At 44.6% G+C, this 15,927-nt stretch overlaps 1 protein-coding gene across 1 annotated transcript in view; it reads left to right on the forward strand.

Moving 5' to 3' along the window:
• The window catches only part of lrfn5a (leucine rich repeat and fibronectin type III domain containing 5a), a gene marked incomplete at both ends in the record, with an annotated part of 105,845 nt that overhangs the window by 19,643 nt on the left and 70,275 nt on the right, over positions 1 to 15,927 (forward strand). Inside the window, 4 exons of the mRNA XM_080750304.1 lie at positions 2,754 to 2,909; positions 6,320 to 6,579; positions 10,627 to 10,870; positions 12,860 to 13,089. Coding sequence (XP_080606430.1) covers positions 2,754 to 2,909; positions 6,320 to 6,579; positions 10,627 to 10,870; positions 12,860 to 13,089 — 890 coding nt within the window. The remainder of the gene's footprint in view (positions 1 to 2,753; positions 2,910 to 6,319; positions 6,580 to 10,626; positions 10,871 to 12,859; positions 13,090 to 15,927) is intronic.

Consider the following 15,927-nt stretch of genomic DNA (forward strand, 5'->3'; position numbering starts at 1 on the left):
AGTCCAGAATGAACAGGGTTTTTCAAAAACACAATGTCCGTTACCTTATGTCCATATATGGTCACTCCAGGCCAGAATGAACAGGTTTTTCCTGTCCCGTACGTGTAAAATATCAGTCCAGAATGAATAGGCTTTTTCAAATATGCAATAGGTCTCACTTATTGCATAGGTCTCACCTATTGCATTGGATTGGTGAAGCTTCACATGACAATTCAACCCTATAGGTAATAGCATGGTTTATACTAAATAATTATTAACTTTGCTATAGTCAGCATGGAGAGGAACATGTACAATTTGATCGTCTCATCAAATGACTTGGTTTCATGTGCTATTGGAGGTTTTATCTGTCCACCGCTTCACTTCGAACCGAGGTTCGTCTTGTTTTTTACTGATTTAAAAAATGTTGCCAAAAAGCAGTGCTGGGCCTTGCAGGTTTAATTAGGAGTTACTTTGTAGATTTTTGGATTATTATTACAAAGCATACATTATCCACTTGAGCCCTTGCCTGTATACATTCCGGCCATTTGAAAAAAGCCGATCTACAAGCTCACAATGTGTCACGATGCGACTCATTGTGAGCTTGTAGATCTATTTTTTTTTTTTTTTTTTTTTTTAAAACTTGATGCCAATACTTTTACTTTTACTCAAGTAGGCCTACATTTTGAATTCCGGACTTTTTAGACTAATGCTATATTGCAGTACTGATATGTTTACTTTTACTTAGTGGTAATTGGTAAACTATACAATAACCCTGACTGTTAAGGTAAGAGCGTCCATGCTAGGGCTTGTTACACTTATGGACACCATCAGCCTAAGAGAATAGAGTAGTGTAGTAGAAACAGACCTTTGAACTGTTATTGAACGACAGCTACAGGAGCTGTGAAAAGAGCCCTGGGGCTGTGAAGCTAACAGGTCCAAATACAAGCACATGGATCAGAAAGGCTTTTCAACAGGTTGGCATTTAACATTTCTATTACTCGGCTTCCTTTAAACTGAACACAGGGCCAAGTGTGTATGTGTGGACACTCGACGAAGTTTCATCTACAGTTTTTTTTTCTTCTGTTTTGTTTTGACCATTTCCTCAGACCCGATATGCACATATATATGCTTGGCACCCTGGCCACAATATGCCTTCCGGTTGGTTCCAAAATTTCTAGGGGAAGTGCTGCGTTTAACGGAAGTTACGTCACGCGATGCGGGTCTGTTTACATTCCCCAGCGTGACGCCTGAAGAAGGTCTTTGACCGAAACGTTGCATTAAATAAAAATAGTTTTTTTTTGGCAAGTTGAAGATGGTGTGCGGGCCCTATGTACTTCTTGTGCATGTTTGAAATGACCAGCGAAAAAACAAAAATAGATCTTAATAGGTGTAACATCGCCTGAATATTTTTGTTTGTATATTATTTATTGCAAGTGCAACCGACGGAGCAGGAGACGTAGACCAGATTTCTTCCAGCGGGGAATACGTTTGCAGGAACACCACACTGTGAAAAAAAAGACAACTTCCTGGAAAATTCCTAGAAAACTCCTATAACGGTCTCTGCCTCATATTGTCACCAGGCTTTTCTCTTCGCAGATGAGTAAGCCTGGCTATGCGAGGCTATATGCATGGTTTGGAGAAATGGAAGTTCACAACATGCTGTGTCTGGTGATTGGGTTTACGCCACATGTCCCTCAGTCTCTGAACAATAAAGCTGGATTTTAAACAGATGAATATGGTTTATCCATGTATTCATTGTCTCCTATACTGTATGTACAGAGAATGTCCAGCCTGCACACATTGAGTTCATTCGCTCATTGTCTCCTCCGTGCGTTGAGTTAATTTGTTCTTTGTCTCCTACACGTACATGCAGAGAATGACCAGCCTCCACACGTTGAGTTAAGGGGAAACTATCTAAGCATTTTTCTTGGTCTGTGTTTGTAAAAACACACTACCCCTCCCCTCTCTGACAGACATCAAAGTGATGGCTGTTTTAGATGCATTCATTTATTAGATAGAGCACAAACATTTTAAATGTACACTACACAGTTTACCTTTGATTCATTCACGTCTCCTTACAGAGAATGGCCAGCCTGCACACTGTAATGTCATGACAGGTAGTGTGAGGCACTGCAGAACAAACAGACACAATCCAGAGTTGCCATGCATACAGTTTACTTAACCCCAGCGATACTTTTTGGCAACATTTATATTTTATCAAAAAAAGAGTTTAAATAATTTGTTTTCCTTTTCTATTTTCACCTTAACATAACCATTGGATCCTATTGTTTAGTATTACAATGCCATTGGCCACGGTATTTGCATATGAATACATTCACACAACTTCATGATCTCTGGAGTCCAGAGTCTGGACGAACAACATCTCACTCAACTCAGGTCAGGCCAACATCAGGGCAAATTCACATAAAGAGTCCCAAAGGGAGAATAATATCTTTAATGTCCAAAAACAAAGTCCACAGTAATACTGTACTTAACAAAAATATAATCTTGTTCACTTTGAGGTCCAGTTCCTTCCTTCCAGCTCCTTTGTTCCTTTGTTCTCTTTGCTGTGTCTGTTTGCTCTCCCAGCTCTGCCTCGATTATGTGCCTCACACACCTACACCTGTCTGTGTGCTGAGGCACCCTGGGAGATGTCGTTTTTGGTTACGGCAACTATTTTGTGAGTGGGAACATAGCACCCATCTACTACCTGTCCCCTTGTATAATACCACAACACGTTGACTTAATTCATTCATTGTCTCCTATCCGTACAGAGGATGACCAGTCTCCACACGCTGAGTCTGGACCACAACATGCTGGACTACATCCCAGAGGGAACCTTCTCTCTGCTGCAGAAGCTCAACCGTCTGGACGTCACCTCCAACAAGCTGCAGAAGCTGCCACCCGACCCGCTCTTCCAGAGAGCACAGGTACCGTACCACTGTCTCTGTTAGCCCTGCTTTCACCCACCACTCATTACATGTACTTGTTTGTTTTTCGAGTTGTGTTTGTTGTTAAGAGGTCAGCGATGTTGGAAGGGGCCATCCTGTTTAGGGCTTTGTAAACAAAGAGGAGAATCTTGAAGTCAAAGGTAGCCAATGAGAGGGGCCTGGACATGGGTGCTACTGTACGTCTCTCATCCTGGTGCCAGTTAGGTGTCTGTAGCCGCCACGTTTTGAATGAATGAATGAATGAATGAATGAATGAATGAATGGAGGCATCACCAAATGAATAGTTTGAGTTGTTGTGAAAAGTCTGCAGATATGAAAAGCTATAGATACCTCATCCGCTGCTGCAGTTCATTGGAGCGAGCGGTAAAAAAGTATAGACGGAAGTGCGGAAGTGTGAAAGGCACACCGCCACTCAAAATGACTACTGGCCAATCACAGTGTGTCTTTTCCGGGACTTAAATTCAATCCAAAGAAGCTTTATTGGCATGAGAAGACAAAGGTTTACATTGCCAAAGCAAGTGCCTCTGGGAAAGAGGGAGTACTGCCTCTACCGAACTTCCGCTTCTGTGACACACACGGAAGAATTCCGTGAAAATTGCCTATCCTTTCTTTACCAACGCCCAGAGTCAGAGGAGGCATCTACCTGTCTATGTCTATGGTCCTGGCTAAATCAGGAATGATGACTACCACGCATTTCGCTCCATCTAACTATACTATGGTCTATCCTCTCTGTAGGTCCTTGCCACGTCAGATGACTCCTATGTCCTTCCAGCTGTCCTTTGAGCTAACACCCTGCACTGTAACTGTGTTTAACTATCATCTATCTATCCTCTCTGCAGGTCCTGGCCACGTCGGGTCAGATGACTCCTATGTCTTTCCAGCTGTCCTTTGAGCTAACACCCTGCACTGTAACTGTGTTTAACTATCATCTATCTATCCTCTCTGCAGGTCCTGGTTAACTCTAATAACCTGGTCTATCCTCTCTAGAGGTCCTGGTTAACTCTAATAACCTGGTCTATCCTCTCTGCAGGTCCTGGTTAACTCTAATAACCGTGGTCTATCCTCTCTGCAGGTCCTGGTTAACTCTAATAACCTGGTCTATCCTCTCTGCAGGTCTTGTTTAACTCTAATAACCTGGTCTATCCTCTCTGCAGGTCCTGTTTAACTCTAATAACCTGGTCTATCCTCTCTGCAGGTCCTGTTTAACTCTAATAACCTGGTCTATCCTCTCTGCAGGTCCTGGTTAACTCTAATAACCTGGTCTATCCTCTCTGCAGGTCCTGGTTAACTCTAATAACCTGGTCTATCCTCTCTGCAGGTCCTGTTTAACTCTAATAACCGTGGTCTATCCTCTCTGCAGGTCCTGTTTAACTCTAATAACCGTGGTCTATCCTCTCTGCAGGTCCTGTTTAACTCTAATAACCGTGGTCTATCCTCTCTGCAGGTCCTGTTTAACTCTAATAACCGTGGTCTATCCTCTCTGCAGGTCCTGGTTAACTCTAATAACCTGGTCTATCCTCTCTGCAGGTCCTGTTTAACTCTAATAACCGTGGTCTATCCTCTCTGCAGGTCCTGTTTAACTCTAATAACCGTGGTCTATCCTCTCTGCAGGTCCTGTTTAACTCTAATAACCGTGGTCTATCCTCTCTGCAGGTCCTGTTTAACTCTAATAACCGTGGTCTATCCTCTCTGTAGGTCCTGGTTAACTCTAATAACCTGGTCTATCCTCTCTGCAGGTCCTGGTTAACTCTAATAACCGTGGTCTATCCTCTCTGCAGGTCCTGGTTAACTCTAATAACCTGGTCTATCCTCTCTGCAGGTCCTGGTTAACTCTAATAACCTGGTCTATCCTCTCTAGAGGTCCTGGTTAACTCTAATAACCTGGTCTATCCTCTCTGCAGGTCCTGGTTAACTCTAATAACCGTGGTCTATCCTCTCTGCAGGTCCTGGTTAACTCTAATAACCGTGGTCTATCCTCTCTGCAGGTCCTGGTTAACTCTAATAACCGTGGTCTATCCTCTCTGCAGGTCCTGGTTAACTCTAATAACCTGGTCTATGATCTCTGTAGGTCCTGGTTAACTCTAATAACCGTGGTCTATCCTCTCTGCAGGTCCTGGTTAACTCTAATAACCTGGTCTATCCTCTCTGCAGGTCCTGGTTAACTCTAATAACCTGGTCTATCCTCTCTAGAGGTCCTGTTTAACTCTAATAACCGTGGTCTATCCTCTCTGCAGGTCCTGGTTAACTCTAATAACCGTGGTCTATCCTCTCTGCAGGTCCTGGTTAACTCTAATAACCTGGTCTATCCTCTCTGCAGGTCCTGGTTAACTCTAATAACCTGGTCTATCCTCTCTGCAGGTCCTGGTTAACTCTAATAACCTGGTCTATCCTCTCTGCAGGTCCTGGTTAACTCTAATAACCGTGGTCTATCCTCTCTGCAGGTCCTGGTTAACTCTAATAACCTGGTCTATCCTCTCTGCAGGTCCTGGTTAACTCTAATAACCTGGTCTATCCTCTCTGCAGGTCCTGGTTAACTCTAATAACCTGGTCTATCCTCTCTAGAGGTCCTGGTTAACTCTAATAACCTGGTCTATCCTCTCTGCAGGTCCTGGTTAACTCTAATAACCTGGTCTATCCTCTCTAGAGGTCCTGGTTAACTCTAATAACCTGGTCTATCCTCTCTGCAGGTCCTGGTTAACTCTAATAACCTGGTCTATCCTCTCTGCAGGTCCTGGTTAACTCTAATAACCTGGTCTATCCTCTCTGCAGGTCCTGGTTAACTCTAATAACCGTGGTCTATCCTCTCTGCAGGTCCTGGTTAACTCTAATAACCGTGGTCTATCCTCTCTGCAGGTCCTGGTTAACTCTAATAACCTGGTCTATCCTCTCTGCAGGTCCTGGTTAACTCTAATAACCGTGGTCTATCCTCTCTGCAGGTCCTGGTTAACTCTAATAACCGTGGTCTATCCTCTCTGCAGGTCCTGGTTAACTCTAATAACCTGGTCTATCCTCTCTGCAGGTCCTGGTTAACTCTAATAACCTGGTCTATCCTCTCTGTAGGTCCTGGTTAACTCTAATAACCTGGTCTATCCTCTCTGTAGGTCCTGGTTAACTCTAATAACCTGGTCTATCCTCTCTGTAGGTCCTGGTTAACTCTAATAACCTGGTCTATCCTCTCTGCAGGTCCTGGTTAACTCTAATAACCTGGTCTATCCTCTCTGTAGGTCCTGGTTAACTCTAATAACCGTGGTCTATCCTCTCTAGAGGTCCTGGTTAACTCTAATAACCTGGTCTATCCTCTCTAGAGGTCCTGGTTAACTCTAATAACCTGGTCTATCCTCTCTAGAGGTCCTGGTTAACTCTAATAACCTGGTCTATCCTCTCTGCAGGTCTTGGCCACGTCGGGTCAGATGACTCCCACGTCCTTCCAGCTGTCGTTCGGTGGGAACCCGCTGCACTGTAACTGTGAGCTGCTGTGGCTGCGGCGGCTGAGCCGCGACGACGACCTGGAGACGTGCGCCTCGCCGCAGCCGCTCTCCGGACGCTACTTCTGGTCCGTCCCCGAGGAGGAGTTCCTGTGCGAGCCGCCCCTCATCACCAGATACTCCCATGAGATGAGGGTGCTGGAGGGGCAGCGCGTCGCCCTCAAGTGAGTCCACTGGTGTTGCGCCAAATTCTGTGCCCTGCCTGGGTACAAGGATTCACTGCGTTATTTTGTGCTTTAACTATTGAAAAACAGCAGATATACAAGCTCGCAGCGCGGCACAGAGTGCCGCGCTGCGAGCTTGGAGATCTGCTATTTTTTTTTTTTTATCGTGAAAATGTGTGCAAGTCTTTGAATATTTCAAATCCTTCTGTTTCTATGTCAGTGGTGTTCAAACCTTTTCATGTGAAGGACCCCCAAAATGATATGTATTTGACCACGCACCCCCATCTTAACATATCTTTAATCCAAGGACCCCCCAGAAGCAAAATTTTAGTTACAAATGTTCACTTTTTAAATGTTCACTTTAAAAATACATATATTCAAAGATTTGCAAAAATGTTCACGACTTCTCAAAAATAGCAGATCTACAAGCTCGCAAGCTTGCTTTGTTCTGCATGTTTTGTTCTCCATGTTCTATTTATGTGTGTCGTGACTCGTGTTCTATTCTGGCCGACAAGCTCAGAGCACTGGGGGTCACATTGACAAAACAAAGTATTTCCTGGCATGTTCTCGTATTTGTCTTGTTTTATAATTGACCTCACGGAAGAATCGTATTCTTAGAATCTAGAAATATTAACAGGAGAGGCTGCACTCAACACTTACTGTATCATAGCTGTGTCCCACCAAAAGAAAACATATTCATGAAAGAAAACAATGTTAAAACAACAACGACACACTAAATGTCTTCTCAGTACAAACACGCTTGATGCAGAATTTTGAAAAGAACACACAGTAGCCTACATTCCACTGTCAAGCTTTAAAGGACAACTTAGTTTTTTTTACAACAAGGGTTCATATTTTAGATTGTAATTAGAGAAAAGAAAAAGTGAGTGTAAAAATGTTTTCATTTGCTTCGTTCTATTGTTTTATCGCGTTTACCGTGCTAAAAGGTGGGGCATGCGTACGCATGGGGGCATGCGTACAAGTGGCTAAATATTAATTTTTAGACACAATAAGCCAGTCTTTATTGCTATTTACAGTAACACTTCTAGACCCCATAAGTCACATCCAACCATGAAAGGTTGCGTTGTATCTTGGGAATGGGCTTATTCTGTGTAAAATGTCATATTTAGCCACTTTTACGCATCACAATCTAAAATATGAACCCTTGTTGTAAAAAACTGAAGTTGTCCTTTAAAGAGGCATTGCCATGATTTCCCCTCCCCCTAAAACATGATTATCAGGTATTATGATTATACCAGGAGGAAGATTTTTTTTTTTTCAAAAGTGTACAGAAAGAGTTAAAATTATGTTTTTATGTGGCCACACCCACCAGTTCATTAATTATGCCTGGTTGTCATGGTGGGTGGTGACCCAGCTGAAGTTAGCCACACCCACAGTGTTGGGTGAATGGTAAAAGGGGAGGGGATGAGTGTATGATGTCATTGTATCTGTGTTTTTGGATCTGCACTTTTGACCCACAAGGTGTCATCCTCGAGGAAGAAATCCCAAATACAAAGGGAATACATAATTGCTGATAACAACCACGCCAGGGGGTCTAACGAAGTACTGTCAACCTCCTAGACACATACACAAACCAGAAAAAGTACAAAACTATGGCAGCGCCTCTTTAATCAGTGCTAGACTGATCAATATCTTGACACTGAAACGTCTGTTCTTTGTTCCTAAAACGCTGGATTGAATCGTTTGTGGCTGCAGGCCTGAAGACGATTATCTGTCATCTTGCAAGCGGGGCGCATGCAGCGCTTTGAGATTTGATTCCTAAAGCTCGTCTGTCACACAGACAGACATAATGTCATCGTCTCTATCTGGTGTCGGGTGGAAAACCTGTTACTTTTCAGGATTACAATTCTAAAAGAGCAAAAGAGGCAGATTCTGCAAGCTCTAAACGCGTCGCTTCACGACACATTTCCAGCTTGTATGTCTGCTACTTTTGATGCCTTTGTTTGACGCTGCTGTAGTATGATTGAGTAGGGTGTTAATTTAAGAAGGGCTCTATTTTGATTGTCTTAAGTACCGGCTATTATGCCTTAACATAAAGGCCTGTCCATATATACTGTCTCCGACCAACAAACCTTTCATCTGAAAGGTCCGGTTCAACTACAAAATAACGTCACTCGCATCTTCTGAAAAGCATTACCCCGAATTAGAGTCCGGAAAGCTGCACGTCGGAAAGTCGGAACTCTCCAACAAAAAGTTGGTGGTTGGAGACAGTATGGACAGGCCTTTAAGTTAAGGTATAAGAGATGGTACTTAAGACAATCAAAATAGACTCCAGAAAGTTTAAAGAATATGGAGATAAGAGGTTTTCTTCCCGACAGCGACGATATCGTTGCCATAGAGGGGGGGCGGGGCCCTCAACCACTTAGCTGCTGTGGCCCCAGACAGACGTTAGATAACATCTATCTAAACGTCTGTCTGTCTGTCTGTCTGTCTGACTGACCGACTGGCTGTCTAACTGTCTGTCTGTCTGTCTGACTGTCTGACCGACTGGCTGTTTAACTGTCTGTCTGACTGTCTGGCTGCTGTGACACTATAAGGTTGAATGGTGTGGAGTCAGAGTCAGTTAAAGTGACAGTGATGAGGCGGATGTTCTGACAGCGTGACTGTGACGCTCACAGCCCAGCTCTGTCTCCACACAGACTGAACCACTTAAACCTCATTACTCAAAGACCCAGTAAATATGGAAGCGTACATACCTGCTCAGCACCACAGGGTCTGGGGGTTCGAATCCACTGCGGTGCGATGCTATGTCGAGCGTCTATAGTCTATACCAACACAATTTGGCCTGTGTTCGGGGGACGAGTAAAGCCGGAAGGGGAGGGTGATATTTGTCACTGCACGTTACTCCTACAGGCTGGTGGGGGGGGGGCGCCTGTGGAGTGTTGGGTGGGAGGGCAATCCTCCAGGTGGGGGTTGATCTTTTTTCCCTCTATTCATGTTATTCCTGGCCCCGCCCCCGGCTTCCTGTTCATATCCTGAAAGAGGCGGAGGCTGAAAAAGCTGTCCTGAAAAACCTCATTTGGTTTCCTGTTGTCCTTGCATTAAAGTGTCAGTAGTTGGCGTTCTAGGCTCTAGGCTCTGAATGTGCCTGGGTTGCCATGTCTGCTTATAATAAGCAATTTGTGTCTCTAAAAAAATAGTTGCTTATTTGGCTTACTTTCTAATATTTTTTAAACCAGTGGTTCCCAAATCTTTTCATATCAAGGACCCCAGATTAACATATTTGTCCACAGTCGCAGACCCCCATCTGAAAATATGTGGTGCCAGGGACCTCCACACAGATTTATGTTGTTAAAATGTTTCAAAAATATTCAAAAAATGTTTTCCCTCAATATTTTTTAAATAGCAAATATACAAGCTCACAATGTGTCGTAACGTGACACATTGTGAGCTTGCTGATCTGCTATTTTCAAATGTGAATGTAAAGTAGTATAGCCTACTGTAGTTGCTTCTGTTGGGCTTATTTCTTTGGCAAAATCTGGCAACAAACAATTCCATGTCACTTCCTTACTTGGGAGGAAGTGAAAAGATGTTTATGAAGCAGCACACAAATAAAAATGCTCCAGCGCCCTCTGTAAAAGGAAAATGGCAGCCTCCATAGAATGGCCAGGAATATGATGAATACCAAAACATTTAGCCGAAAATAGCCTGTCTACAGGCGCAAAACACATTGCAACAGAACTTTGTGTGAACTTGTAGATCTGCTACTTTTGCTTAAGGTCCTACCCAGAATAAGGACACTAAGGGCTGTATTTTGATTGTCTTAAGTACCAGCTCTTATGCCTTAACTTAAAGGCCTGTCCATACTGTCTCTGACCACCAAACTTTTCGTCTGAGATTTCCGACTTTCCAACGTACAGCTTTCCAAACTCTCAATTCGGGATAATGCTATTCAGAAGATGCGAGTGAAGTTATTTTTTAGTTGAACCGGACCTTTCAGACGAACGTTCGGTGTTCGGAGACGTAAGATCATAAAGTTCATGTTGTTACCAGCCAATCAATTCTCAATCCCCTCCCTCTCAAAAGGTGCAAGGCGAGAGGCGACCCCGAGCCGGCCATCCACTGGATCTCTCCGGAGGGCAAGCTGGTGTCCAACTCTTCGCGGACGCTGGTGTACGCCAACGGGACGCTGGACATCCTCATCAGCACGGTGAAGGACACGGGATCCTTCACCTGCATCTCCTCCAACCCTGCTGGGGAGGCCCACCAGACCGTGGAGCTCGTCATCATCAAGCTGCCACACATCTCCAACAACACCAACAGCATCCAGGTCAGCACACACTCTATTTACATCTCCAACAACACCAACAGCATCCAGGTCAGCACACACTCTATTTACATCTCCAACAACACCAACAGCATCCAGGTCAGCACACACTCTATTTACATCTCCAACAACACCAACAGCATCCAGGTCAGCACACACTCTATTTACATCTCCAACAACACCAACAGCATCCAGGTCAGCACACACTCTATTTACATCTCCAACAACACCAACAGCATCCAGGTCAGCACACACTCTATTTACATCTCCAACAACACCAACAGCATCCAGGTTAGCACACACTCTATTTACATTAGTTTTCAGGCCCAGGACCCCTTAGTTGAGAGAGAGAGATGAAGCAGGGACCCCCACAACCTGTTCATAGATTCCATATAGTTTCATTGTTTGACAGCACGATCATCAGTGTATGTTGGATTCATGTCAATTTGTGTTTTCAGATATTTAACCACTTGAACCGTCGTCAATACTTAATAAACTTGACATTTCACTCTGTAATTAGTCGTCTCTTTTTCCCCTCTACACCAAAGCTCTTTGCCAAAAATCGCAGCGCGAGGCGTTGTGAGCTTGTAGATCTGCTATTTCTTTGGCTAAAGTTCTCAGAATAAGGACACTAGGGTGGTTAATATATAAAAAAAAAAGAAAAAGGTTTCTAACACACAAAGATTTGGAGGACCCCCTACAGTGACTTTGAGGACCCCCTAGGGGTCCCAGACCCCCTGTTGAAGACCCTTGAAGTACACCTCACACAACACCAACAGCATCAAGGTCAATATTCTATTTACAGCTCCAACAACACCAACAGTATCCAGGTCATTAATATACATTCTATTACTTTGGTATTGTTTTAAAAGGCACTCTCAAAAGTTTTTTTTTAATAGTTATAGTTATTTCTTTGTAGTATGGGGTATAGTCAGTCAGGGACAATTCAAAAACATAAAACAGGAACTTAAACCTAAAATGATGGTCATATTCACCCAAAACATTAGGCTCATACTATACACAGACTAAAACTAAGGACACAAACGCTAATAAACCGCTACGATTTGGGAAAAGTGAAAGAAATGGGCTTTACTTTAGGTGACATAAAGGTTTACAGAAAACTCGAGGTATTTAACTCAGCGGGTGCCCACGCGTCAAACTCTTTGATGTCGCTGGAGGCCCACGACGCGTTTGCCGCGTTTACTGTATTTACAGTAACAACATTAAATCTCACCGTAAGGTCGGGGCTACGCCGGGATGTAGCCCATTCACCGCGGGTTGCTTCGAATCGACGAAGAGCATCGTGCGGCCGTTTTTCTCCATATAATCCAATGCATTTCCCCATCTTTAACGCCCTTTATCTCTGATGTTTGTTTTATGGCTAAAACTGTGGCAGGCTGCGGCAAAATGACCAACTTTTGATCGGCAATCAACATCTATGATCAGCACTGGCCCATACAGTATGTTACACAACAACATCCTGTCTGCGCTCATGTGACCAAGTGACGTCATGACGCATGCATTGACGCAGCAGGGCCGTATTCAATACAATCGTGGTGGGTCTGGGCATCGAGAGGGGATAAATGGGGCTCAATCTAGGGGCACCCAATGTGTTAACAGGGGGTCCGGGACCCCTAGGGGGTTAGGGTTATTTTTTTCCTTTGGCACAGAGGTTTGGTGTAGAGGGAAAAGAAGAGTAGACTAGTAGGTATTGACAGTTCAAGTGGTTAAATATATGAACATACACATTAATCCAACATGCACAGATGATAGTGCTGTCAAGTCTAAACTGTATAAGAAATAATGTAAATGTTTAATCTACACATCAACTGCAACACAATTGTATACAATTTATGTAGTGTTAGAGCTAAGGGGTCCTTGTCCTAAAAACGTTGAAGACCCCTGCTCTAGGACAAGAACAATAGTCTGGTTGCCCATAGCAACCCCACTAACAACTAATTAAAGACTATTAATTGTGTATTGTTCCAGCAGGAGCCCGACCCGGGCTCGTCGGACATCTCCACGTCCACGCGCGGGGGCGGGGCCAACGGCAGCAACGTGACGGGCGACGTGAAGGGGGGCGGGGCCGACAAGCGGGTGGTGATCGCCGAGGCCACCTCCTCCACCGCCCTCATCAAGTTCAACTTCCAGAGGAACATCCCCGGGATACGCATGTTCCAGATACAGTACAACGGCAGCCAGGACGACTCGCTGGTCTACAGGTAAGGAACACAAAAACACTCTAGGTCAAGGATGTCAAACTCAAATGCACAGGGGGACAAATTTAAAAAATGGTACAAGTCGAGGGCCGGACTGGTTCAATGTTTATTCAAACGCGGGCTTGTGGTCACGGGCCCTCGATACGCACCAATGCACTAGCAGTGCATTGTGGGACTTGTAGTATTATGGTGGTGCGTGTGTAACAGAGTGACACATTGCCTCAGCCTGATGGCATCAAAAGTCTAATATCTCCTCCAGTCCATAGGGATATCCCTTTGGTCTGATGGGTAAGATGTTGGACTTTCATGTGGGCGACCTTGGTTTGAATCCCAGGCATTGCATGTGCAATATACCAGTGGCCAGTGGGCCAGTTCTAATAGTAATTAAATATCATCCCGTGGGCCGAAGATAATTCAATCACAGGCCTGATTTGGCCCCCGGGCCTTGAGTTTGACATATGTGCTCTAGGTCGTCCTCAGACGAGCCTTCCATCGTCGCTTCCGGTCATCACGGTTCTCCATACATCCTGCCAGCTTGTTGGTGCTTTGCACTCCTGCGTCTTTCTTCAGTACATCCACATATGTTAGTGTGGGACGTCCTGGTGACCGCTGCCCATGTGTTGGTTCCCACAGCACCAGTTTGCTGGCTGGCAGCTCCTGGTGTCTTTAGCAGTGTCCTGCTATAGTCTCATTCTCCTGGCTGCTATTTTATCGCTCACCCTTAATATTCCAGCATACAGATTCATGTTGGTAACATGTGTACTCTTGCTGATGTTGAGCACTACACGTAACATTCTGGTGTAGCATCCGTCTAGAGACTTCTGCAGAGAAGGCTTCAGGGTCCAGCATTCACTGCCATATAGGAGAACAGACTTTACCCAGCAAGCCAAATTACGTCATGATGACGTTATAATAACGTCCTCCGGTGACTCCGGTGACGTTCAGAACTAGGCCAGATCGGGGGCACGGTGGCGCAGTCAATAGTGCTGTCACAGCCTCACAGCTAGAAGGTCCTGGGTTCGATTCCCGCCTTGGGACACTGTGGGTGCTGGGGGCCCTCCTCCGCGTCAACAGTACCCACACCCTAGGTGGGGTTGGCAAAAGGGCCTTTCTGTGTGGAGTTTGCATGTTCTCCCCGTGTCTACCCTCACAAAAACATGCAGTAATCCTGGTCTCTATAATGCCTCCCCCTGGCCAGCCGGGGCGCCTGATGGAGGGGAATGGAACTGGTTGGAATAACGTGTTCCTTCCACGCGCTACGTCCAACCGGGGAAGCTCCCCCTGTCAGGTGATAAGAAGCGGCTTGCTCACTCCTCATGCATTGAAGGAAGCATGAGCTCAGTTCGGGGCCCTCCCCAGGTTGGCAGAGGGAGAGTAGAGCCCAGGATTACAGCTTAGGCAATTGGCACCGGGTGAAAAAATGGGTTACAAAAATCGTGGGATAAAAATGTAATAGAGTAGAACTAGGCCAGATCACAGCCCATATGGGGATGATCTTGACGTCATTACCAGGACGTCATATGGACTTTTTTAGTTTGACAGGATTATTGTTATTGTTTGTAACGTTAGTTGAAATATGAGCATGTGTAAGGTTATATTCTGGTGTATCACCTTTGCCGTTTCCACTCTGTTTGTATCGTTCCACTGTGTTTGTATCATTCCAAATTGGCTTTCTGGGGCTACTATGATTGGTTGTAGGTCTGACCAATAGAGTCCATTTGAATAGTTTTTGTAACCGAGCTTCTGGAGTGGAACTTAAAAGAACAGTGACACAATATTGGCTAGAAATGTGGGTTGTGTCGTTACCTCGGCCGCGAATGTAAAGTCCCCAAATATTGGCTCGATTTATTGCTCCGCTGCTCCGCCGATTAAACACTGAATACTTTCCAAACACAAGTGTCTCCTCATCGACTTACACATCTGCTTTGAACGTGCTTTGTTTGCATTTCATTTAAGTGCTGAAAAAATTCAATGAAGACTGAGGAGGAGAGTGTTCTTTTTGGGGAATATCAATTTCTAATCAACGGAGCAGAAAAAGCGAGATATCCGGCCGATATTAGGAGTTACATCACGGCGGGGTATAAACCACTCAGCCGAAAAAACCTCCAGCAAAGCATCCTTGTACTTTAATCAACGCTGCTCCATTCATCATCGCACAATACAGCCAGGGGTGTGGCACCAACTTCTGGGCCGTGGGTACAAGGATTCACTGCGGGCCCCCCGTGAATGTTCTTCAGAGGGGGGAGGAGGGGGTTTAACCCATTTAGACCGGGAATGCATTATTACGTATTATTTTATTCTTTAACTATTGAAAAATAGCAGATACACAAGCTCACAGCACGGCACCGAGAGCCGCGCTGAGTGCTTGTAGATCTGCTATTTTTGAAAAATCATGAACATTTGTGAAGTCTTTGAATATTTCAAATCCTTCTAAGGTTTTCTGAAAAAATAAATGTTTCTATGTCAGTGGTGCTCAAACTTTTTCATATGAAGGACCCCCAAAATGTATTTGGCCACGGACCCTCATCTCAAAATATTTAGTTCCAGGGACCCCCCGGAAGCAAAATTTGAGTTACAAACGTTCGCTTAAAAAATACATATATTCAAAGATTTGAAAAAAAATGAAACTTTTCATCAAAAATAGCAGATTTACAAGCTCGCTGTGAACTTGTATGTCTGCTATTTTTCAGTAGCTAAAGTATAAAATAATCAAGGCCCCTCCACCTTGGGCCCTAGTAACTCAGTCCCACTCCCCCCCCCCCCCCCCCCCTTGTGACGGCCCTGCATACAGGAGGGCTTGTTGATGTCTTACATTAGCTGTGTCAACAACAGTCTGCACTT

Source organism: Nannobrachium achirus, assembly GCF_963921795.1.
Source record: "Nannobrachium achirus genome assembly, chromosome: 20".
Classification (NCBI taxonomy): domain Eukaryota; kingdom Metazoa; phylum Chordata; class Actinopteri; order Myctophiformes; family Myctophidae; genus Nannobrachium; species Nannobrachium achirus.